This window comes from Sycon ciliatum, chromosome 2 (genome assembly GCF_964019385.1).
Source record: "Sycon ciliatum chromosome 2, ocSycCili1.1, whole genome shotgun sequence".
NCBI classification, from domain to species: Eukaryota; Metazoa; Porifera; class Calcarea; order Leucosolenida; family Sycettidae; genus Sycon; species Sycon ciliatum.
Genome location: NC_088644.1, coordinates 46812412 through 46837733, shown reverse-complemented (window position 1 = coordinate 46837733; position 25322 = coordinate 46812412). Strand labels below are relative to the sequence as shown.

Genomic DNA, 25322 nt, shown 5'->3' with positions numbered 1-25322 from the left:
AGTACTGCTGGAAACGTGATGAACAAACCTCTAACATCTTTGAGTATTATTATCTGCTGCACTGGATTGAAGGGAACAGTTGTAGATACTTTGTGTCAAGCGCTTGTTGCATATCGTTTTTATTGGAGAGAAAGACGTTTCATGGCTCAATTTTGTTGTGGTCCTTTGGTATATTTTGTTTTGTTTTGCGCTCTCCTTTTCCCCCAGTTGGATGGTTTGGGTTTCACATCCAGTTTGTGCATGCACCATGGAACGGTTACATCATTGTCATGAGTTTTGTTTTGTTTTGTTTGCGTGCATGCTCAAGTGCTGCTATGATGTTTGTCAATTTCTTCAGTTTCCAGTTTCCCTTGTTGTGTCCGGTCTTCTTTTTTTGTCCGTTGCTCGCCTCCGTTTTGTCGAATAATTAAATTATGTAAAACTTTAGTTCAGTTTTGTTGTTGTGTATGGTGGCTCCGATAGGCAGGGAGGCTGGGCGCTTGACGCCTGGCAATAAGTGCGGGAGCACAAAAGTGCTTTATCATTCTAGTGACCCGTCAACGTCTCACAGCCCGTCTTCTTTATCCCAAATCCCATTGCTACATCACTGCTCTTGTCTAGCATTATCTACACAATACAACCGGCTTGGACAATCGACTCGCCATGATGCTTCTCTCAGTCACAACCCCTGTAATTCTACATAGTGTCATAGTTCCTTCTGCACACTAGTAGGGGTAAGCGGATTATGCTCGGAAATGACTGGATTATGCTTTGGAGGATGCTCACAGGATGCTCGAGAAAACAGCTAATTATGCTTTTACGTGCTTCACCAAAAAGACCTAAAACAAAACAGATGACGATAATGAAAAAAGGACTCACAAAAAAAATGATTCAGACCAAAAATATATAAAGTTAACTACTGAATCTGCGGACAGCATGCTGTTTCGTTCTTTGTGAACTCATCAGCGCAGCACAGAGGAAATGAGGCTGAACCTGATAGCAATAGATATAAAAATTTCCAACCAGGCCCGAAGGTACCAAAATAAACTAGAAACTCGCTCTTACTCCCTAAGTGTAACTTATCCACTCTTTTGCGCTCCCCTCTCTTTATTGTTTTTTTCTGTTTGGCTCACTCTACCCAGAGAAGTTAAGGATCTGACTGCACTCTGCCTGTTTAAGATCCGTGCCGCCGCTTATTTACTACGACACAAATAGCTCATTATCCACATGTCCTTTGCGTCTCTGTGTTTTTCACTGTTTTTATTTGACATTATCTATCTTTCTTTACGGAGTTGTTGTTGCTGTTCGTTTTGCTACTCTTTCTTTTACCCTCCCCTTATTTTTATTTACCCCCTTGGTTGGCAATCACCCACTCTCTTACCATTGGCCGATGCTCCCACCGAGTCTTGAGATGTTGTAATAAATATAAATATATAAAAGTCTTGAGATGTTGTAATGAATTGATGTTACAAGAAACAGCAACTAATGGAGATCAATCAAACTCCTGGGTTCTCTATTGGGCTCTGCAGAAGACGTGGACATGAGAATCTCAAAAGCAAACAGGGCGTTTGGTTCGATTTCTTGGAGACGGCATTCCTTTCAATCCCGACTGTGTATGTTTAACTGCCTCATAATGCCGATCCTTCTATACAATTGCGGATTGTGGACTCTGTCCAAATTGCTGAACGGCAAATTGGACAAATGGCAACGGAGGAAGCTACGCGTACTGCTGCAGATTGTCTACCCGCAACGCATCACCAATAACAACTTATACACAGAAACAAAACAATCTCCAGTTAGTGCCACGTGTCGGCGACGCAGGCTGCTGTGGTTTGGCCATGTGGTGCGAGAGGGTCCGGAATCCGCCTCGTTCCAAGCACTGGAGCTATCAATCAACACAAACGACATAAAAAACCCCGTGGCCGTCCGCCATTGCGGTGGATAGATACGATTCGGCACGACCTGAAGGCAGCGGATCTCTCCGTGTAGAGCGCTCTCCAAGCTGCAGGAGATAGACTAACTTGGCTTGACACTGTTGACAGATGCGTCAACTCTGCTCCTGTCTAACAGGTTCAGGGAAGATGCGAGCTGTGTTTATTATTATTATTATATAAATTAAATTATTCCAAGTCGCAAGTAGCGCTATGTACATGTATGGTCCTTCAATAGCAGGTGTGTATATAACAGCCTCATTGGGGATCTGCCCTCTTTTCGGATGACCTTCATCATGGTATCATATACGTGTGAAGAAAGAGGCGAACTATTCTACTTCATGAAGCTACTTGTGTAAAATGCTTTTGACATGTCGAGGCCAAGGACGTGGCGATCCCACACGAAATTGTTTATTTATTTTTTATATTTTTTTTATATTTTTTTTGGTCCCATCGGCCTCTTCATATTTGTGCAGCTGCACTGTTGAGCTTCCGATGTAAAACAAAATAATAATAATAATAATAATATTCAAATCGATTGGAGACGCCGCAATTTCCAGAGGCGGGTGAAGCCACCGAATTCTGGAGTGATCTTTTGTCTACACCTGCACCGTTCACCGCTGGTGAGTGGTATGTAAGGCAAGCAGAATATTATGAAGAACACGTCCCTGTGCAGAGTAGCGCAGTTATCACCCAGGACATCCTGGCTGACTGCCTGCGCAAACTAGCCTTGTGGAGGGCTCCGGGCCATGACAAGTTGCATGGGTACTGGTGCAGGGGCGTACATAGGGCGGTTCCCGGGATGCCCGGGAACCAGTAAAAAAAATTCGATATGGGTACAGAGAATTGTTTGATCCAGGCCCAGCGCTAGTAACCGGTAATAGGATAGCGCTCACAGACTCACAGCGCAAGTGCATGCAGTGCATGTCTGGAGTCCGCCTGACGGTCCGAGGACGATGACTAGCCCAGGTGTGAAAGTGGTGCTGGGAGTGTGACACAGCGTACTGAACTGGGCCATGGGTTCAACAAAGTCTCTACCGGTACCGGTAGTCTAGTTACATCGCCGGATTCCTCGACCTCAGAGTCAAATTTTCTTTTGGAGTTTGTTTTGACAAACTTGGTCGTGTTTTGACGATGCTTTCGCTTTGTGGAAAAGAAAAATGAAGCGTCGACATCCAAAGGGCCAGCGCTCTATTCAGAGCTACTTTGAGCTGAAGGCAAAGCGTGTAGCCAGTGCTAGTGGCGAAGGTCAAGCGATAGTTGAGAATGCAGACGCACCTGACTTGCAAGTGAAGTATGCATGCAACGAGCAGCGCTGAGGAAGAAATGATCGGCGAAGCTGTAGAGCGACCGTTGTTGGAAGCTGCTGGATCATCCAAAACTTACTTCAATGACATGGGAGTGTGTTGGAAGGGAGATTCTGAAAGTCAACGTCCACAGTGGAATCCAGTCCCCCGAAATTTGCTGGACACGGAAAAGATTTCCGTCATCGACAATCATTGTGCGCCACCGCAGGCGAAGGATTTCATTTCCTGTGCGTGTCCAGATGGATGGCAAACAGCGCCACTTTCAACTATCCTTGTTGGAGGAGTTACCCTGGATAGTCTTTTGACAGGCATGCAATGGTGTCTTCTGCTTGCCCTGTGTGATGTTTGCTCCAGATGAATCGAAACTTAGGCAGCTTTCAAGACTGCATGCAATCGTCATGCTGAACAAAACATCCATAAAACGGGGAAAAGTTCAGTCTTTTAAAATCATAAATGCGTAGCAATGACATCGTCCAGCAGCTCGTGGATGTCAATTTCACCCAGTCTGAGGAGAATATGCAGAAACTCTGTGGGGTACGAAAAACAGCACTTCAATTGTGTGTAATGTTGGTTCATCAGTTGGCATGGGAACCACTCCTGGAGGCGAGCGGCGTACGCCCCTGCTGGTGGAAGAGGCTGACAAGCCTGCACTCTTACCTTCGGAGAGCCTTCCAGAGGGTGATAGATGGCCACAGTGACATTCCGGGATGGTTGACGTCTGGCGCTACTACTCTCCTTCCTAAGACTTCTCCACCTTCGGCAATGCCCAAAGATTATAGACCAATTAATGTGTCTTCCGATACAGTACAAGCTCTTTACCGCCGCCATATCGAAGATTATGTGGCAGCACATCAATCAACACGAAATACTTGCAACGGAGCAGCGCGGTTGTGCAGCAGCTGGTCTTGGTTGCAAGGAGCACCTGATGGTGGATAAGATGATTCTGGAGGATGCCCATACGAAAGGGCGAAATCTGGTCATGGCATACCTGGACTTCAAAAAGGCATTTGATAGTGTGTCGCATGAATGGATTCTACATGCTTTGACGATGTATCGATTCCACCCGTCTTTGGTCACAACTATTGCTCGTAGCATGCAGAACTGGAGAACGACAATGCACATATGCGACCAGGGAAGATGCAGGGTCACTACAGGCAACATTTCAATAAGAAGAGGCATATTTCAAGGTGACACATTATCCCCGTTACTGTTTTGCCTGGCGCTAAACCCAATCAGTTTTGAGCTCAACCGATTGCCTTTGGGATACAGAGTCAGCTGCAGAGACGCCGAGTTGTCTATCAATCACTCTTGGTACATGGACGACATTAAACTCTATGGGAAAACTACAAAGGATGTGACTACCCTCGTGTCTACCGTGTGTGGCGTTGGTGATGACATCGGCATGAATCTCAACCCGGCCAAGTGTGCCGTGCTGCACGTCAGGAGAGGAAAACCAGATGAAGGATGCTCTATCCAGGTTGGCGATGAGACCATTGCAGAGCCGCTACGACTCAATGAAACATACAAGTACCTTGGAGTAGTGCAAGCAGCCATGATACCTCACCCGCAGCTCAAGACGCAACTCACTGCAGAATACAAAAAGAGATTGTATTTGCTTCTTAACAGTGGATTGAATGCGCGAAACATGATCAAGGCCATCAATACGTATGCTCTGCCGGTTATGACATAATAGTTATGGAATCGTAAATTGGACCGAGGCTGAAATCAAGACCACAGATCGAGTGACAAGATCAGCCTTGACTGCGTCTGGATTTCACCACCCCAAAGCCTCAGTCAACAGGCTCTACATGAAGAGGGGAGATGGAGGCCGGGGCTTGGTCTCTTGTGAGGATATGCACGGCCGGAGCATGTGTGGCCTGGCCCGCTACATGAGTACCAGCCCTATAGACAGAATAAGCCTGCTTTATCAGTATCATCAACAAAAACCTACAACAAAAAGCCACTCAATAACTGCAAAGGCCGCTAAGTTCCTGTCGAGTTTGGATCTGCCAGCAGCTGGACCAGCTTTACCCAATAAGCATACCATTAAACAAGCGTGCGCTGAGCGAAAATCCAAAACACTTTCCACTATGCCGCTGCATGGGAGATATTGGAGCCGATTGGAGGAGAATCGCCTAGATAAGGAGCTTACCTTCATGTGGTTGAAATCAAGGACACTGAAACCTTCAACTGAAGGCATGATTATGGCAGCACAAGACCAATCCCTCAAAACGAAAAATTACCAATACGCCATAATGAAGTCAATTGCTCGAACTGATGCCAATTGCAGGCTTTGCAAGGGCAGCTTAGAAACAATTGACCACATTGTCAGTGCCTGCCCAGTTCTTGCTCGGACCAGTTACATTGAACGACATAACCGGATAGTAAAGTATGTGCACTTCGAAATGTGTAAAGCACGAGATCTACCTACTGGTGCTTCACGATTCGACCACCAGCTCAAGGCATTGGTCAAGAGTGATCAGTATCGCCTCTATTGGGAGTATTCGGTCCCAACTGACCTGAAACTATCAGCAAACAGGCCCGATCTGCTCCTTGTTGATGACAAGGAGCGCATCGCCTACATTATAGACATCAGCGTTCCTGGTGAGAACAACATCAATAAGAAAATGGCTGAAAAGCGCTCGAAATATTATGATTTGAAGCGGGAGATTTCGAGGATTTGGTCCCTCAACCAGGTTGACGTGGTCCCTGTGGTTGTCGGTGCCCTGGGAGGCTTGGTGGGGGAGACTCCTCAATGCCTTCGGACTGTGCAGGGAGGAGACCTGGCTATTGTGCAACAGGAGGCTATACAAGGTTCGATTAAAATACTGAGAACTATCCTTAACATGTAGATGCACCTCTGCTGCGTTTGCGTGTTCAATAGCTAAGAGACTTGAATAACGACTGATAAAGACTGATATTTCCTTTGTTACTACTCCCTTCATTGGTTGATGTATTTTGCCTGTCGCTGCAAATTCTTTATTATTGTTTTGATGTTGGAGTTCGGATTGAGTTTCTTTCCTTTCTTCCTCTTCCTTCAACTAGTTCTTGTCCCTTTGGTTTTTAGGTTTTATTTATTTATTTATTTTTGTTTTTGTTTTTTCACTTTCTTTTTTGCTGTCCCACCCATGGAAATATTTCCCGGTGGGTCTGGCTTATCGCCTTTGAAAGAGGTGAATAAAGGAGAAATAATAATAATAAGTGGGTGGTTTTAGCTGAAATCCAGCGCTGTGTCCACATCACATCGGCAGTGTCACGGCCAGGCCTGAAACCAGACAAAGTCAGTGTTACCAAGTGCCCTCTACCCCCATGCGTATTGCCCAGTGCCATTTTGCAGAATTTTTCAGAGTTTTCCGTACTCGGTTTTTAGGTCAACATTTTGACTGATTTAGTTCACTTGTGAAGCCTATGTACGAGTTCAGTACAATTGTCAACTTCACCAGGTCATAACTTTCGTCTACTTTGTGGTAGTAGATACTATGTAGGTGTCACCTTTAGTACCCTGGTGTTAGTTATGTCACAATATGTACCTGTCACCGGTGACAGCATCAAGCAACACGATGAACGACTGCAGCGAGTCCTAGAGCGACTACAAGCGGCACAGCTGAAATTGAACAACGACAAATGTCAGTGGAAGCAAAGTGAGGTTAGATACCTTGGCAGCATACTGAACGCCCAGGGCGTCAATCCTGACCCAGACAAAGTGAAGGCAATCCTAGACATGCCTCTGCCAGAATCTCAGTCGGATGTACGGCGATTTCTTGGTATGCTAACATACCTCGGAAAATTCATCCCTGGATTAGCGGACGCAACGGCACCGGCCAGGACATTGGCAAAACGCGAGCCATTCGTCGCAGACAACTCGCTCTGGATGGAGTTCAACACACTCAAAGAGGAGGCCGCGTCTAGATTGTTACGTCTGTCGTTCTTCGACGTCACGCCAACCAGGGAGACGGCCATTAGTGTGGATGCATCTCCATGTGGCCTGGGAGCTATACTGTGGCAGAAGGACAATCATGGCCGCTTTCAACCCGTGTCATGCGCTAGCAGAGCTCTCAAGGATCCCGAGACACGGTATTCGCAGCTCGAGAGAGAGATGCTGGCTGTGGTTTTCGGCTTGGTAAAATTCCGCCAATTCGTACTGGGGCGACAAGTGATCGTATTCACTGACCACAAGCCTCTGGTGGCAATCGTAAAGAAGGAATTCGATCAGGTGCCAGCCCGAGTGCAGCGATGGCTGCTGGCAATCCTCCCATACGACTTTCAGTTGACCTATACGCCAGGAACGTCAATGATTTGTACTGACGCGCTATCGAGAGCCCCCTCCCAAGCAGTTGAAGCCAGTCCGGCAGAGGCCAGGTCAATGAAGGAGTATGTTGGCTTAATCCTGGGGGAAGCTCCAATCTCTTGCGAAGATGTCCGGCTAGCCACAGACACTGATGGTCAGCTAAGTCGAGTCAGGAACAGAGTGTTACAAGGCAAGTGGAATACATGCGACGGCAGCGACGAGGTATACTTTCGAATAAGGGACTCGTTGTCAGTGGTTGATGACATCGTCATGCATAACAATCGCATTGTCATACCCGGTACCTTGTATGACCAAGTCCTCCGTATCGCACACGAAGGCCATCCAGGACTCGACACGTTTCTGGACACGTTGCGACAAAGTGTATGGTGGCCGTCCAAGAGCAAAGATGCCTCAGAATTCGCTAGGACATGCTCGACATGCTGGAAGAGGCAGCGGAATCCTCCACAACCCCTCCAACCGTCAGAAATCCTACCAGTCTGGTATCGGGTGGCGGTGGACCTCGTGGAGATCGAGGATCATCACTTCTTGTCGGTCATCGACTACGGATCCCGATATCCCGAGTTGCTCTTGCTATCCAGCACCACGTCGAGAGTTATAATACAAGCATTGTCGGAAGTATTCGCAAGACATGGTCTACCGGTGGAGCTAGTTAGCGACAATGGGCCACAGCTGGTGTCGGACGAAACAGAAACTTTTCTCCGGAAAGCAGGAGTCAAGCATATCAAGTCGAGCCCGCGGTATCCATGCTCCAACGGAATGGTGGAGAGATTCCATGGCGTCGTGCGCAGGCGCTTGAGTGGGATGCCTTCATCACTACCTCTGAGACAGCGACTCGAGCAAGCGCTATTCGGCATTCGTACATCCGTGAATCGGATGATTGGGACATCACCAGGAGAAGCATTCTTTGGACGGGCCCTTCGAGGACAATTGCCGAATCTAGCTAACGGTCAAATCATCAACCGGGAGAAGCAAATTGACCAAAAAATGCGAATGGCCCATCAACACGATCAGAAGAGAGGCGTGCGGGAGCTCCCTGCTCTCGAGCCAGGCAGTAAAGTGGTACTGCAAGACGGATATAGTCAACCGGCCAAGGAATGGTGTGTTGTACGACAGGAAGGCCGTCAAGTGGTGGTGGAAGACGGTGTGCGCACGGCCATAAGAAACCGCCGGCAAGTCAGGGAGACTATCCCGCCATCAGCAACTGAGGCGACCACCGTGCGGAGCCGTAGCCCTGGGTCTGACAAAGATGCTGCAGGCACAACGGAAGAAGAAGCCCGAGCCGACAACAACCAGCCACAGCTGCCTCGGCGTTCTAGCAGAGTGAGCATGCCTGTGGAGCGGCTGGGATACGATTGAAACAATTTTACTATAATAGCATGGCATCCTTAGTAGCCGGAGTAGTGACAATAGCAGCATTCATTCTATCAAAGTTATGAGCAAGAATAGACAGCAGTAATATCCTCTCGTTGCTAGAGTGTTTGGGTTGATCATTCTTTTCAACTTCTTGTTGCTAAAGTGTTGGGTTAATCATTCGATTCAGCAAGATATATGATCATTCGAAATTGATTTACTCGGTTGTTTTATTAATATATTGCGTTGCCCATTTCATTCGGTTGCTAGCTTTTTACTAAAGCATTGGAGTAATGTGGTAGTAGATACTATGTAGGTGTCACCTTTAGTACCCTGGTGTTAGTTATGTCACAATATGTACCTCGCACCTATTTACATTATATTCGGTCTCTCTAGTATGTAACAGTAGTTCAGTCTTCAGGACAACATACTTCGCTTGATTTTCACATCTAGGGCTCCTTGGAAAGCTCTAAGCAGGGTCAACGCCAGGACGCCAACCTCCATTATGAAGCCGTAACAAATCAGGCGCGGTAACACAGCAAGGTCGTCTCCAAGCCTAATATGCAAACAAATCGTCCCAACAACACCATTCCACTCTCCTTCTTCACGGAACACTCAAATGTTTCGAGCCGATTAAAAAAATATCTTCAGCCGGCTTCATCATTATAAAGTGCTGAGTTGCTCAAAGAGCACGCAAATCGGGATTTCCCTCCAAAATGGCGAAGAGTTCGACCAAAAATTTGATTTTGCCAAGGTAAGAATGCCTGAATACGGCGCACAATATCTCATTAGTCTGACATCGCTTCAGCCATTTTTGCATTGGACAGTTTGGAGTTTTTGCTACCACGTAGACTCTTCGATTGTTGAATTTGCACAAGAAACGATGGAGTTACAATGGTTTTAGTAATCGTTCATATACATGATCGTTTGCGGGATATTCGATTGAAATCCGTAAATACGGACAAATACGGGCGGTGGGCAACACTGCGAAATGAATTGAACATAATGCGACATACGTGGTGCAATAACTGAACACTTCTGTACCAGGATACGGTCGGGCCTTGTTAATGATAGGCTTACCATGTGGTGGAACCACCACATAGTCAATCCTGTTGTAGATATTCCTAGTACGAATCGTACTGCTGTCTTTAACCTTTCCAGTCCATGTTGTTCGGTAGCACATTGAATAGCGGAATACTATGTTGGCTAGCAACAACTGATGCGAGTTTTTGCCCAGTCCACAAGCGCCTGGTCGTTCTCATTGCGAGTCCTCTTGCTGTAATTTCCGACACACGAGGTGACAGCGCTGCCTACTTTGCTGTTCAAGTTCCCCACTCCGATGACAAGCGTTTGTTTGCTTGTCCCATTCCATATGGAAGGTAGTGCGTCGTGGAACTGGTCTATAAGCGCAGGCTCTTCCTTTGACTTTGGGTTTGTGGGTCCATGCGCCACGACAAACTGAACTGGCAGTGATGAGTTCTTGGCTAGTGGAAACGATAGGTCAACACAGCCCACCAGATCCAAAAGTTTCTATTTATTTTTGAAATGCACATTTCAAATATTTTGAAACAGCGAAGCCAATTCCGCCATGGCTGTCGTCTGTCAGGCCAAAGCTCGCTAGCCTGTGAGTGTTACTACCGTACTGGCAATATATATGGTCGCAGTGAGGCCATAAAGCGTTACATTGGCACATGTTTACCGCACGCAGGGCGTTACATGCAAAGTCGCACAGGAGCCGTTACACAGGTTTCTATATTGCCGCAGTCCTTTTTTTGCTATTGCCGCATCACTGTTTTGCTATTGCCGCATCATTTTTTTGCTATTGCCGCATCATTTTTTGCAAACTGCAATGAAAAGATCGCCGCACCCCGCCGGACGCGCGTTACGAACGCAACGAAAATTTTTCGCACTAGCCTGGTAGCGCGTTACGCCGCACCCCCTGCGTTACGCGTTATGCGGCAACATATATTGCCAGTACGGTAATACTTCTAACGAACGGATCCTTTGTTCTCAGCTCCTGAAGTCCACAGAAGTCGACCCAGTACGTTTGCAAATCACGAGCGAGTTGACGATGTTTTTAGCATGGTCGCTATTGGCAGAGGAGTGCCGGTGTATTGGACATGCCTCTCTCGTTCAACTTCTTAAAGGGGAAGTTAAGGCAAAAATTAAAATTTCACCAGTTGTAGTCTTCGGGGTGCTGAGTCGAATGGTCGTGGTCCGAGGAAGCTGAGACGCTCCCTTCCTACTTGAATCCCAATCGAAATCGCGGACTTCCACCGAAACTGGGTGACTGCGCCCTACTAGATGGGGATTTGTATGCAAAATGTCACTAAAAGCGCCATTTCGTTCTTATAAAAGCATGGATGCCCGCGATTGGCCCATATGTTGTAGTCTTTTGGACGCTGAGTCGACTGGTTTTGGTCCGAAAAGGCTGCGATGCAGCGTTCCTCCTTTATTCCCAATCGAACATGGTTGAAGAAGCGGTCACGTGCTCTTGCGTACACCAGTCACCTGGTCACCGTCCCTGCAGGGTACAACTTACTAGCCTGTTGAAGTTGAACCTTGGTGTGAAAGTTGTCGCCTGCTGGCGTGGTGACCAGGTGATTTGGGCACCCAGGAGCACGTGACCGCTTGTTCAACCATGTTCGATTGGGAATAAAGGAGGTGCCATTTTGCATACAAATCCCCATCTAGTAGGGCGCAGTCACCCAGTTTCGGTGGAAGTGCGTGAGTTCGATTGGGATTCAAGTAGGAAGAGAGCGTCTCAGCTTCCTCGGACCACGACCATTCGACTCAGCACCCCGAAGACTACAACTGGTGATTTTTTATTATTTTTGCCTTAACTTCCCCTTAAAAAGTCTCCAACATTGCGTCCATCCACTGAGTCATCCGTATTTGCTGCTCAGGATCAGGTGGTTAATACCAGGAACTACCAGAGATCGGTTATTGGCGACACTTCCGTGGTGGACATGTGCCGTTTGTCCGGAGGTCCGGGGGAGACTGTTGACAATATTTTGCCATGCTGCCCCGTGTTGGCACGGACGGCATACATTATTCGCCATAATCGTCTTGCCGCTATAGTCCACCGGGTACTCTGTCATCGCTACAAACTGGTATCTCCTGCTCCCCTGGCCACTTTCCACACTACGTCGAGGATAGTGAAGGCCGTAAGTTAATGTGGGAAATGCCAATCCCTACAGATAGGATGGTTGGAGAAAATCGGCCGGATCTTGTGTGGGACGATGGCAAGTCAGTCCAACTTAGTGATGTCAGTGTGCCACTGGATCATAGAGTAACACTAAAACATGCTGAAAAGAAAGCGAAGTACTTGCCCCTCGCAGTGGAAATTGGGCAGATTTGGCAGCAGGAGCCAGTGTCCGTAGTGCCCATCATAGTTGGTGCTCTTGGTGGCCTGACGAAAGAAGTGGCTACCTCAATTAAGCAGCTATGTGGAGAAGAGCGGCACCTTCACGAACTGCAGCAGGCTGCTATCCTTGGCTCGATGGCCATTCTAAGATCTGTTTTGGGTGCAGTATAGGGCTTTTTGCTGTCCCTGATGGGCTTCTTATGCTCTGTATGTTATTGTATTCGTTTTAGGTTGTAATTGAAACACTGAGGTGCCCAGTGATGAGCTTTGCCGGCCTGAATATTTCGCCAACTTCTGATGCTCCCCTTTCTGCAATACCTGTTGTCATGATACCTCTGGGCTTTAGTGCCTGTGATGGTACATGCGCCTTTCTCCCTTCCTCTCTCTCTACCTTACTTTTTTCCGTATATTTTACCGTGCTGCTTACCTTTGGCTATGATAAGTCCGTTGAGTTAGTGTAATACCTCCAATTTCTATTTTTATTTTCAATTTGGAGTGGAATAAAGAATCATAATGTATCGGCGTTCTACTTGGTGTCCACCTCGCTATCTTCCGTCATAGCGAGTGTGTCCCACACCTCTACCTCTCGGCAAACACGCACAACGTATTAGTGAAAAGACTCCTCTGACCGCTGCTTGCCTGTCAGCAATGTCTTTCACACTTTTCCTGGCGTCTTTCCGAGCGAGGCAAGCAACTCTCGCTTTGCTTCCTCGTAGTTATTGCAGCCAATCCAGATCCTCTCCGCTGTGCTACCCGCTAGCGTGATACGCAATCGCAGCAGCCATTCCCTTTCTTCGAACTCGTTCTTGGAACAGATGTCCTCGAACAGGCCGAAATAACGCTCCAGTGGCTGCGTTACAACATATGAGGGGATTTTCATCAACGGTTTACGCCCACCGCTGTGACTGGGAGCTTCCACTGTACCTCCCATCGCACTCTTACTGGCGGCTTCACCATCATCCTCATACGCCTTGGCTACGCGCTCGGTAATCTCTTTGAGATTTTTGTCAAACTTGGTGCTGAGCGCCTCCTCTTGCCGTCTGGCACTGCGCTCCTCACGCTCCGCGCACTGTCGGAGCCTCTGCTCTACATGTTCCTCCAACTTCTCGCCTTCCAATCCTAACCGAATTACATTGGCGATGAAGATGGCCTCCGAATTACCTAGTGCCTCTGCCATGCGCGCTTCAATCCTGGCGTGGTCGCAAAATGTTGTGAACCCTTCTGATTCTCTAAAAGTCAGGAACGAACGAGCACACGGCACGAGGACACCTATTTTCTCTTCAGCAGTATTGAAGCCATGAGGCATTCGCCCATTGCGGATAATTCTCTAAACTTGTGACAATGACAGATTCTTTTCAAAAAGCATTGAGATTTCCAGAACCTTCAAACCTCATGGCACGCACTTTCTTTATTTCTGCTCCATTTCTTCATCAATATAACAAAAAAGGAGGGGGGGGGGGGTTGTCAACATAACGAAATATTAATTAAACGAACCATAAAGAAGACCGAGGATTTTTGTACCTTTTCTAACGCCATGATCAGCCAAAGACTATGAATCCCTTGGGAAGTCCCAGTTTAGGTATACTGTCATATTCAGTTCTCACCCAATTTGTAACAATTCAAGCCAGTATATGGCCCAATATCTGAGAAAATCGACCTTCGGGGCTGTTTTGGTGAAATTGATTTTTTTGTTGCAAATTGATGTCTAGCCTTTGTTGAGTATTGTCACTTCGTTTCACGGCCATCAGACCAATATTGACCATGTAGAAATCCATTTTACAGTCAGGAGTCATGTTAATGAATTGTTCTTTTTTTTACAATTTTGAAAGATGTGTTTGGAGCCACCAAAAATTGTTTCCGTGTGATATCAATAGCCAACTAATATAGTAAAGTGTTTTGACTGTTCAGGTACTTCATTTCCAGCATTCCGTGACTTTATTGAGGTTGTGTAGTTTCAACAGCAGCAATAGCAGCATTAGAAGGAGAGGTGATTTATCTGTTCTCCTGGTGATGGACATGCTTGACAGGATAGTCTGCAATAGATTTTGACGGAACACCATGATACATGTAACAGCATTCACATACTTATTGTGAAGGAGTCAAACAGAGCAAATGCGTCCAGATTCGCTTTGTCACACTTTGTGGAGACTGACCATTTCCAAACATCAGTAACACAGCCTGGCAAGCGTTTCACACCACCAACTCAAAAGTAACAGAATGTTACTAGTACTCGAGATTGCCCAGCCTCACGTGCTCCGTGATGGTCTGATTCGCCATTATTGGCTCGAGTATCGAGCTTGCCATCCAAAACATTTTAGGATCATCGTCGCAAAGAAAACTCGCATCATTTCGTGCTGTTTTAGCAGGTCTGGCGTGACACTCAGGAAACAGTTCTGCCACCCGCGCAAGGGCGGCCAGCGGCCTTGCAAGCGGCGTACCCTCAGGAATTCACTTGGTTGTCCTTGCCTGGAGCTGTAGCAGCTATCGCTGAGGCAGACTGTGGTTGGCCTTGATCATACTCATCCAGGCCAAGTCCTCATCATCGTCGCCCCCGACAGGTAAGTACCGCGTGTCACTTGCGATCGATTTGACTGACATGCGCTCTCAGAACTAGAAGCGCTGTCGCCGCTTGACAGGATATCCACAAAGAACGATGCATCACCGTCCATGGGATCGCGGCTGCTGTGCTCCGTGAGCCCAATAACCAACTGACACAAGAATCGCCTTCCATTTCCTTCCGCCATTGTCGTCTCTGCACTTTGCTTCGACAGATTCGATTTTTTTGCGAACAAATTTGTTTTTAGTGTTTTCTCAAAAAAACCGCGTAGCCCCGAAGGTCGAAAGTCTCAGATATCGGGCCATATTGTTAATTTTTTGGCGGCCCGTTATTTGTCTGCATTGTCAAACAATGCATCATTAGAAATTAACAGTGGTTAATGTGAACTGTGTGTCTCCAGTGTTAACCAATGCATCGTTAGAAAATCAATTATGTTTTCTTAGCTTTGCAACTAACCTCTTGCTTAACAATAGAGGAAAAATGCTGGAGACTATATTTACAGTGGTGTATGTGAACTGTGCAATCTTACCAAGTTGCAAACGAATCATGTTGTGGTAAGGAGTCTAGGTTATTTCTGAAAACAAGGTCATGATTCGGCCTTTTAGATTAGAACTTCAATATCCTAGACTCGGTGTTTTGTGCACTACCCGGAACATAGCAAGAGCAACATTGTCTTTGTGCTTTTTCGTTTGTAGATATTTGAACGATAATCAGATCCAGAATTTAAGTGACGGTGTGTTCTCTGGTCTACCAAACCTCCAAATACTGTAAGTATTCTCAACTGCACCACTGAACGCAGGGAATAGTAATTATACCTGTGTGTATATAGAGTACTGCTGGATACGTGATGAACAAACCTCTAATATCTTTGAGTAATATTATCTGCTGCACTGGATTGAAGGGAACAGTTGCAGATGCTTTGTGTAAAGCACTTGTTGCGTATCGTTTAAATAGAAAGAAAGACGTTTCATGGCTCAATTTCGTTGTGGTCCTTTGGTATATTTTGTGTTTTTTCGCTCTCCTTTTCCCCCAGTTGGACTGTTTTGGTTTCACATCCAGTTTGTGCATGCACCATGGAACGGTTACGTCATTGTAATGCGTTTTGTTTTGTTTTGTTTGCGTGCATGCTCATGTGCGGGCATGATTTTTGTCTTTTCCTTCAGTTTCCAGTTACCCTTGTTGTGTGCGGTCTTCTTTGTTTGTCCGTTGCCCGCCTCCGTCTGGTCGAATAATTAAATTATGTAAAACTTAAGTTCAGTTTTGTTCTTGTATATGGCGGGTCGGATAGGCAGGGAGGCTTGGCGCCTGACGCCTGGCAATATGTGCGGGAGCACAAAAGTGCTTTATCATTCTAGTGACCCCTCAACATCTCACAGCTCGTCTTCTTTATCCCAAATCCCATTGCTACATCACTGCTCTTGTCTATCATTATTTACGCAATACAACCGGCTTGGACAATCGACTCGCCATGATGCTCCTCTCAGTCACAACCTCTGTAATTCTACATAGATTCATAGTTTCTTCTGCACATTAGTAGGGGTAATCGGATTCTGCTCGGAAATGACCAGATTGTGCTCTAGCGGATGGTCGCAGGATGCTCGAGAAAACAGCTAATTATGCTTTCACGTGCTTCACCAAAAAGACCAAAAACAAAACAGATGACGATAATGAAAAAAGGACTCAGAAGAAAAAAAAGGATTCAGACCAAAAATATCTTAAATAAAAAAAATTATTCCAAATCGACAAGAAGCGCTATGTACATGTATGGTCCTTCAATAGCAGGTGTGTATCTAACAACCTCATTGGGAATCTGCCCCCTTTTCGGATAACCCACATTATGGTATCATATTATACGTGTGGAGAAAGAGGCGAACTATTTTACTTCATGAAGCTACTGGTGTCAAATGCTTTTGACATTTCGAGGCTAAGGACTTGGCGATCCCACACGAAGTAGGTGGTTTTAGCTGAAATCCAGCGCTGTGTCCACACCACATTGGCAGTGTCACGGCCAGGCCTGAAACCAGACAAAGTCAGTGTTACCAAGTGCCCTCTACCCCCCTGTGTATTGCCCAGTGCCATTTTGCAGAATTTTTCAGAGTTTTCCGTACTCGTTTTTCATTCCCCAAGAAGCTAAGGACCTTTCTTCCCTCCGCCTTTTTAAGAGCCTTGTCGCACCTTGACTTTGATTTTGTGTTTCTCATTTTGTTGCAATCACTGCTTATCCATGCCAGTTCCTTTTTTCTCCCTCCTCCCCTTCTCCCTTCCTTGCCGTGGTTGGCTAACACCCTCTCTCTTTGTATTGCCGGGTGTTCTCACTGTGCTATGAGATGCTGTAATAAATAAATAAATAAATAAATAAAATAAATGTCAACATTTTGACTGATTTAGTTCACCTGTGAAGCCTATGTTCGAATTCAGTACAATTGTCAACTTCACCAGGCATAAGCATAAGCTGCATCTGAAACAGGCAGCGTGGCGTGAGGCTCTTGTTGATCAATTGTCTTCTTTGGCATCAGCTCTTGCCTTGACTGCCGTGGCCAGGTTCGATTTCAGGCGTCCACGCACACCAGTGACATCTCGACGGAAGTAGTTGTCCATTGCCTGATTTGGCGGGGCCTCTGAGGGCAGTCTCAGAACATGACCCAGCATCCGGAAACGGCGGACAGCAACGATGTGCGAGAGTGGCTGTGTGTGTGCTCTGGAATATAGGTCTTTGTTGGAGATGATGGTGGCATACCTAATTCCGAAAAATGTCCGTAGTTGACGTCTATCAGTCCCCAGATTTCGCAGCCTCCATCAGTCCCCAGATTTCACAGTTGTGGAACAGCGTTGGTAGGACGATGGCATTGCATAGACAACGCCTGGTTTCCTCGGATACAGGTTGACGTCGTATACAGAGCGAATACATGCGGCAATGCGATGTTGATGCTTGGTCTATTCGTGGGCTCAAGTCTCCCTCTTCCCCAAGAGAGAGCCAAGTTGCTTGAATCTTCGCCATTTGATGGTGGAGGTAGAGATGTGAAGCCACTCTATTTTGCTACTGTTAACGTTGAGTGACCAGTCAGCTACCACGGTTAGGGAGTTGTCAAGCCACCGTTGCTCAGGCGAATAGAAGGAAATGTCATCGGCATATCCTGTTTCCTGTGGTATTGCTGCATCAGTGTCTGGCCGTGGTGGTAGTTTGCTTCGAGTCTTCTTCACTGCTGCTTTCAGGTAGCAAACGGACCAAACTGGGCTCAGCCCATCACCCTGTGGTGTGCCTAGGGTGCTAACAAACGCCTCCCCTGAAGTTGCACCCAATTTCACAGAGAATGTTGTACCATTTTGTGTCGCTCTCTAAGTGGGAGCTTGCGTTATTCCTGCCGACTTGATTTCTTACTTGACTAACTCAGGACTGCCATCCAGAGCACACGAGAAGTCCATCGAACCGTCCACTCGGCAAACCTGCAAGAAAGCACCTCTTCCTGCTCAATACACAGTGTATCGAGGAATTTATCCCTTATCAGTTGAGCTTGAGTAGGCTGAGGAAGATTGTGCCTGAAGAGCATCACCTATATAGTGCTCTCCAGGCACAAACATCCAGGGATACACACTTTGCTGAACAGACGCTGAGGACCGTTGGCCATTCACAACGTTGGTTCCTCTAAACCATCTCCTCAGTGTCTGTTCAGCACTTGCATGAGCGACACTTAATCACGCTGCTATCTGGTATCAAACTCACGTTAAAGTCACATCTTTGTCTGATATAGAAAGTTTCGGAAAACCCAATGGAATCGCCTCGAATGTCCCATTTTTATCTTCCAAAAATAACGGTACGCACTCGCACTTCCAACTGTGCATGGCATTTTCAAAACGTGACCAGCCTAGCCTGCAAGATCTGCAGTGGCAGACGCGGGCGCCGACTGATCGAACTGCACTGCAGGGGTCGAACAGTGCTGTACGTAGATCTGCAGTTTATGCCGTCGAAGGTTTTTATGCGGGAAAGCTCTTTTTCACTTGTTTTCGTGACTTTCAGGGATTTTGAGAGAAATCTAGGGATTATGCATGTCTTGTCAAGGGTTAGAGATTTTGGTGGCTGGTCGGTATGAATTTGTATCCGCTTTATTATTTATTACTGCTTGTTCTTTGTGGTTTCTCCGTGTCTTTCCTGTTTTCTTTTCGTTTGACCTTCGTTTTCCATTTTCCTCTTGCGCCTTCATCATTTTGTTGTTATAATATACGAATTGCGACACAATCAAGAGTATGCGTTGGAGAGCGGTACTATTTCCATTTCACTGATTCCCTATCCAAATAGCAAGGGGACGTCCGACTACAGCCGGCAATCACAGGTGATACGCAAAGAGGAAAGGGCATTTTAATGCCTATTCCTCTTTAAAGAACAAGCGCATTCAGATCCTACACAGAGAGGTTGTGTCTACCTGAGACGTAACGAGCAAGAGTTTGAAAGAAAGGCAGAACCCATTGAGGGAATTGAACAGGATGTCCAGATGTCCAGAGTAGTAACTGGGTACCGTCAAAAGGTGGAACCCTAATCCTTGGATGAGAAGTGCTACGTGCATGGGATACCCAGACAGCAGCGGATAGTAAATGGAGCAACAAAATCTCCCTACATTTTCAGAGCTGCCCTACAGTGTTTAATGCAAAATCATTTTCTCTATAACTTTCATATGTTCTGAAGTTTTAGGAAACGCGGAACGAAGATTATGATTATGGCCTTTAGATTGCTAATTGAATCTATGGGTTATTTGCCCTTTTGCGGAAAATCCTCTAAAATAATGCTCGAAAGCACTGAAATTTGCAGACCCTTCAAACCTTATGGCACCCTCTTCCTTAAACTTCTGCTCTATTTCTTCATCACAGTAACAAAGGGGGGGGGGTATCAACATATCAAAACATTAACTAAATGAACCATGAAGAAGACCGAGGATTCTGTACCTTTTCTATCGCCATGATCCGCCAAGGACCTATGAGTCCCTGGGGAAGTCCTCGTTTAGGTATACTGTTTAATGTCAGATTCATCGATTTAGTAACATATTCAAGCCAGAGTATTTTTCATGCTTCGGCGCTCAGTTGTATTAATTTTCTGCAATATCAAACGCTGTACCGTGAGAAATTGTGTTTTTTTAGCGTTGCTTGCCTTCTCCTGTAAACGGGTCTGTAGAGTTCCATGCACGTAGTTTAGCGTTGAAGTCACACACTAAGATTGTGGGCAAGTGTGGCTGGTTCTGTTCAAAGATTGTTGTTGTTGTATTCCTTCATTTTAATTCGCTCAGGGCACAGGCAATACTGCCTTCTCACCGGAGAGAGGATTCTCCGATTCCTAACAAAAACGAGAAATCTGCGATATGAATATGTATGAGAAAGATGTGAGAAAAATGAATAATGATGATGTCGGATTACGATAGTTTAGTACTGTTGTTATGCGCGATTTCCCTGACGATTACAGATAAAGCGTTCCTGGAGGCAAATGTTCAGAAAGGATGCGAGAACAAAATACAGCGTTCCTGAAAGCAAAGGTACGCCTGAAGGAAGTGAAACATTGGTCGCGTTCGTCTACGGTACAATGTGGCGGGCAGTAGAAGACATGGAAGGCCATTGGAAGCTGTTGAGTGACGCGTACTTGAAGACAGAGATGTTCTATGTCCGGTCCTCCACTTGTGTCAGCCTAGTAATCCTGTGGGAAAGACTGGATTTGACATACGCAGCTATACCTCCTCCTGTGCTGCCTAGTATGGATGTCTTTCAGTCACGTCTGAATACTACATAGTTATGGATATTTATCCTGTGGTCGGGGAGGGGTAGAAAAAAACCAAGTCTCAGTGAGAAAAAAACTATAAATATCGTGATATTTAATGAATGCTTCCAAAATGAGAGTTTTCTATGGACCTGCGAATAAGTCCCTAATCATTGACATTGCTCTACCTGGTGATCCATGTGTTGCTGATAAGGAAGTTGAGAAACATGCAAAGTATCAACTTCTTGCTCGAGAAATCCATCGGCTATGGCAAGTTGAGACTCAGTTTGTTCTTGTGGTAGTTTGGGCACTGTTTCCAAACAGTTGCCAGGATACCTTGAAACCATCGATATCACCAGCTATTGCTCTGAGTCTGAATTGCAGAAGAATGCTCTCTATGGCTCGGTAGCTATTCTGTGTAAGGTCCTTGATTTTCAATGCTCTGTTGTGGGTGGTGGAGGTCTTTTGGTCCTATTTTCCTCCAAATCCTCTCTTGTTTCCTATGATCGATTTTTTAAAAAGTGTTGTGTGTTTCTCTCTGTTTTTTTTTTGACTACGATCGTATTTAATATCCACAATTTTGATGCATGGCCCCACCTTTGGCTGCTGGATGCTAGTCCGGTGGGTGCCAATCTCCCGCGCTTCGGCCGAGTGCTGATGAATAAAACAACAGATCCCGTAATGAAGCAGCATCAGGATAGATGTGCAAAGTCATGATGCCTGGTCTGCTTCTGTCTCGGGTTCAATACTCCGTGCATTGCAGCCGTGAGTAAAACCAGCTCAGGCTGAGAGTTCCCTCCATGATTGCTTTTCCAAAGCGCATATTCTGAACTCACTCAGATCGGTCATGGTCTTCATTTTTTTTTTTCTTTCTATTTTCAGTTTTGTGTTAATTACAGTAAGGAATCCTGCCACAACGCCTGCACACATACATACGAATAACAGAGCCCTAAAAAGAAATACTAAACAGCATAAGCTGGCTCTGAAAACGCCAGCGTGACGGGGGCTGTTGTTGATCAATCTTCATTGGCATGTCTCTGGCAGCAGCGCTTGCCTTGACTGCCATGGCCAGGTTCGATTTCAGGCGGCCACGCACACCAGTGACATCTCGACGGAAGTAGTTGTCCATTGCCTGATTTGGCGGGGCGTCTGAGGGCAGTCTCAGAACATGACCCAGCATCCGGAAACGGCGGACAGCAACGATGTGCGAGAGTGGCTGTGTGTGTGCTCTGGAATATAGGTCTTTGTTGGAGATGATGGCGGCATACCTAACTCCGAAAAATGTCCGTAGTTGACGTCTATGGAAGGCTTTCAGCTTCTCCAGTGCAGCCTCCATCAGTCCCCAGATTTCGCAGTTGTGGAACAGCGTTGGTAGGACGATGGCATTGCATAGACAAAGCCTGGTTTCCTCGGATACAAGTTGACGTCATATCCAGAGCGAATATATGAGGCCATATGATGTTAATGCTTGGTCCCTTCGTGGGCTCAAGTCCTCCTCTTCCCCCAAGAGAGAGCCAAGTTGCTTGGATCTTCGCCATTCAGTGGTGGAGGCAGAGATGTGAACCCCCACTGTTTGGCTGAACCTCATTAGACTGTGAGTTTTACTGATACTTCTGTCGAACGGGTCCTTTTCACTCAGCTCCTGAAATCCTCAGAAGTCGACGCGAAACGTTTGCAAATCACAAGCGAGTTGTCTCTGTTTTGAGTTAAAATACTCTCCTCGAAAATTGAACGTCGCTTTAAAGCAAGAGAGTGGGTGGGAGAAAGTTTGCTGAGCAGTCAGCCCTACACCAGGAAAAAGTGTACGTGCGAGTATGTTGTGATGTGTGACATTTATAGTATGTGGTGCATGCAAGACTACGCCGTGTCAGAGTGTGAGAATCTGGTTCCGTCCCTGTGAGAGTGACTGTCAAGTGAATGCTGGACATGTGCAGTGTTAGTTAGGTCTGGGAATGAGAGTCGTGTGTGATTGGTCATGTGTTCTGTACGTATTGGTCCCTGATTTGTCGTCACAATTTCCATACAGGCGAACACTCCCGGTTTTCCCGGAAAAAACCCTGGGAAATCAACTACTACTCTATAAAGTTAATCACGCACTGTTTTTTTCTTTTGGTTTGAATTTTTCCTTTTCTGATTTTCGGGGTTTGCATTTGTCACGTCCCTGAACGTTACGACTGCTGCCTGATAGTCATGTGACAGCAGGATCTAGATAGTGAGCATCTGTGCTGAGCTGTTACGCCCTTTTTGATAGAATGTGGTTTGGCCAGTGTCTTGTCCCACGTGCTTAGCATGTAGGTTGAGCGACACGCGCTTTCCCACGTAGGTGACACACCTTCTTGGCATGGCACATGATGTGACCCAACGCCGGAACCTGGTCAGGTAGGTTCTCGCATTGTACGTTTCCTGGAAGTGGTTAACGTCCTGGAAATGTGACTCCAGGCTTTGTGCAAAATCACGTCACAACAACGTTCTACAGGGTTCCATGATGCCTCCTTGCTTCGTGCAAGGAGGCAAGAATAACATGACATTGCATAACAAGAGCTAAGTGTGCATAAACCAAAACCTTCACCGCGCAAGAGGTCACAGTATCAAGCAAGCAAGACCAAGAATGCAGCAGAACTTACCATAAGAAGCCACTGAACTATGGCACGTTGGGTGAGCGGGCTCCCCAACGTGACCCTCTTATACGCACATTGTACTCTGACGTGGGTGAGCGTGCTCCCCACGTCCCAATTTGGTCTTTCTTCTCCATGTCTTTCTTTCTCTTTCTTCTCGAATGATTGCGTACGTACATTCTGCTTTTCTGCTGACTGACTGCTCATATTCCAGTTTTACCTGTTCAAGAAGTTCCTGGAAATACCTCGTATCATTCTAGGCAATGATCACGCCATATCTTCAAATTGCGCTATAAAAGAAGCTCCCGCTCTCTCTTTTACTGCAGTCGAGACTCGGTCTCAGCTCTCTGTCTTGGTTTACTTTGAGCTCGGATTTGAGTGACTACTCACAACGTAAAACTAACAGTCTTTGTCTGTTGATCGTGTGGGGTTGAACTTGGACCAAGCCGGCTATATTGGTTGGCCTCTGGGTTGTGCTGGGCTTGTTGTGAGGCCACACGTCTATTCAGTTGCCGCTCGTAGTGATTCCTGGGTCCGGTCACTGAGAGCCAGGGATGCGACACATTAAATTTGCATTGCATTTTCATCCATTGTGTTTCTTTCGAACGTAAAAGACGTTTCATTCACTACTACCGGGTCCCGGGGATTTCAAACAAAAACTCCCGGTAAAGTGACGTGTTTTCGTTTGATACAGAATGTTCCTGAAAACTCCATGCATTACCCTCGAATGTCCATTTTTCTCTTAAAAAAATTACGCTGCGCAATTGCACTTCCGATTATGCACAGCACTTTCAAGACCTGACCAGCCTAGGTGATACGCGAAGAGGAAAGGGCATGAAGGAAGAGCGCAATCAGTTCCTACACAGAGAGGTTGCGTCTACCTGCGTAACGAGCAAGACTTTGAAAGAAAGTCAGAGCCCATTGAGAGAATGGCAGACGGTGTCCAGATGTCCAGAGCAGTATCTGGGTGCCGTCAAGAGGTGAAACCCTAATAGTTGGATGTAAAAGGGTTACGTGCATTGGATACCCTGACAGCAGCGCACAGTAAATGGAACAGCAAATTTTCCAATATTTTCAGAGCTGCCCTACAGTGTCTAATGCAAAAATGATGTATCCCTCTATAACTTACAGATGTTCTGAAGTTTTAGGAAATGCGGAACGAAGATTATTAAAGCCCTTTAGACTAATTGAATCCATGAGTCATTCGCCCTTTGTGGATTATTCTCTAAAAAAATGACAGATTCTACTTGAAAAGCATTGAAATTTCCAGAACCTTCAACTTTATATCACGCACTTCCGTTATTTCTGCTCCAGTTCTTCATGTACCTAACAAAAAAGGGGGTTGCCAACATAACAAAATATTAACTAAACGAACCATAAAACGGGTTTTCTTGTACCTTTTCTAACGCCAGTATACGCCAAAGACTATGAGTCCCTGGTGAAGTCCCTATTTCGGTATACTGTTTAACGTCATATTCAGTTCTCACGCAATTTTAACAATTCAAGCCAGTATCTTTTTCATGCTTAGGTGGGTCGTTATTTTTCTGCAATGTCAAAGTAATTTTAGAAATTGCGTTTTCTTAGCTTTGCAACAAACCTCATGCTTGACAATAGAAGAAAAACTACGGGGACTATAATTATTAACAGTGGCGTATGTGAAGTGTGCAACCTAACCCAGTTGCATATGAATCATGTTGTGATCAGGAGTCTAGGTTATTTCTGAAAACAGGGTCATGATTCGTCTTTATAGATTAGAACCACTACACCTAGGCTCGGTGTTTTGTGCACTACCCGGAACTATGCAAGAACAACATTGTCTTTTTGCTTTTTCGTTTGTAGAGGTTTGAGCTATAATCAGATCCAGAATTTAAGTGATGGTGTGTTCTCTGGTCTACCAAATCTCTTCTTTGCCCTGTAAGTATCATCAACTGCACCACTGAATGCAGGGAACAGTTGTATAACTGTGTGCATATAGAGTACTGCTGAACACGTGATGAACAAAACTCTAATATCTGTGAGTATTATTGGGTGCTTTCGATTACACGTTAACACAATTCTGGAACTGGTTTTTTTAAATTCCAGAATGACCAGAATGAGCGGATTCCGGCCTTGTAAACGAACGACTGGAATTCACAACACTTTTTATTCATGTCATGTCACAAACAAAATTGAT

At 45.9% G+C, this 25322-nt stretch overlaps 1 protein-coding gene across 1 annotated transcript in view; it reads left to right on the top strand.

Annotated features, from left to right (window-relative positions):
* LOC135810647 (leucine-rich repeat-containing protein 15-like) overlaps positions 1 to 25067 on the top strand; it is an 80238-nt gene extending 55171 nt beyond the window's left edge. Inside the window, exons 6-7 of the mRNA XM_065324138.1 lie at positions 15496 to 15567; positions 24989 to 25067. Coding sequence (XP_065180210.1) covers positions 15496 to 15567; positions 24989 to 25067 — 151 coding nt within the window. The remainder of the gene's footprint in view (positions 1 to 15495; positions 15568 to 24988) is intronic.
* Positions 25068 to 25322: the final 255 nt, after the last annotated feature.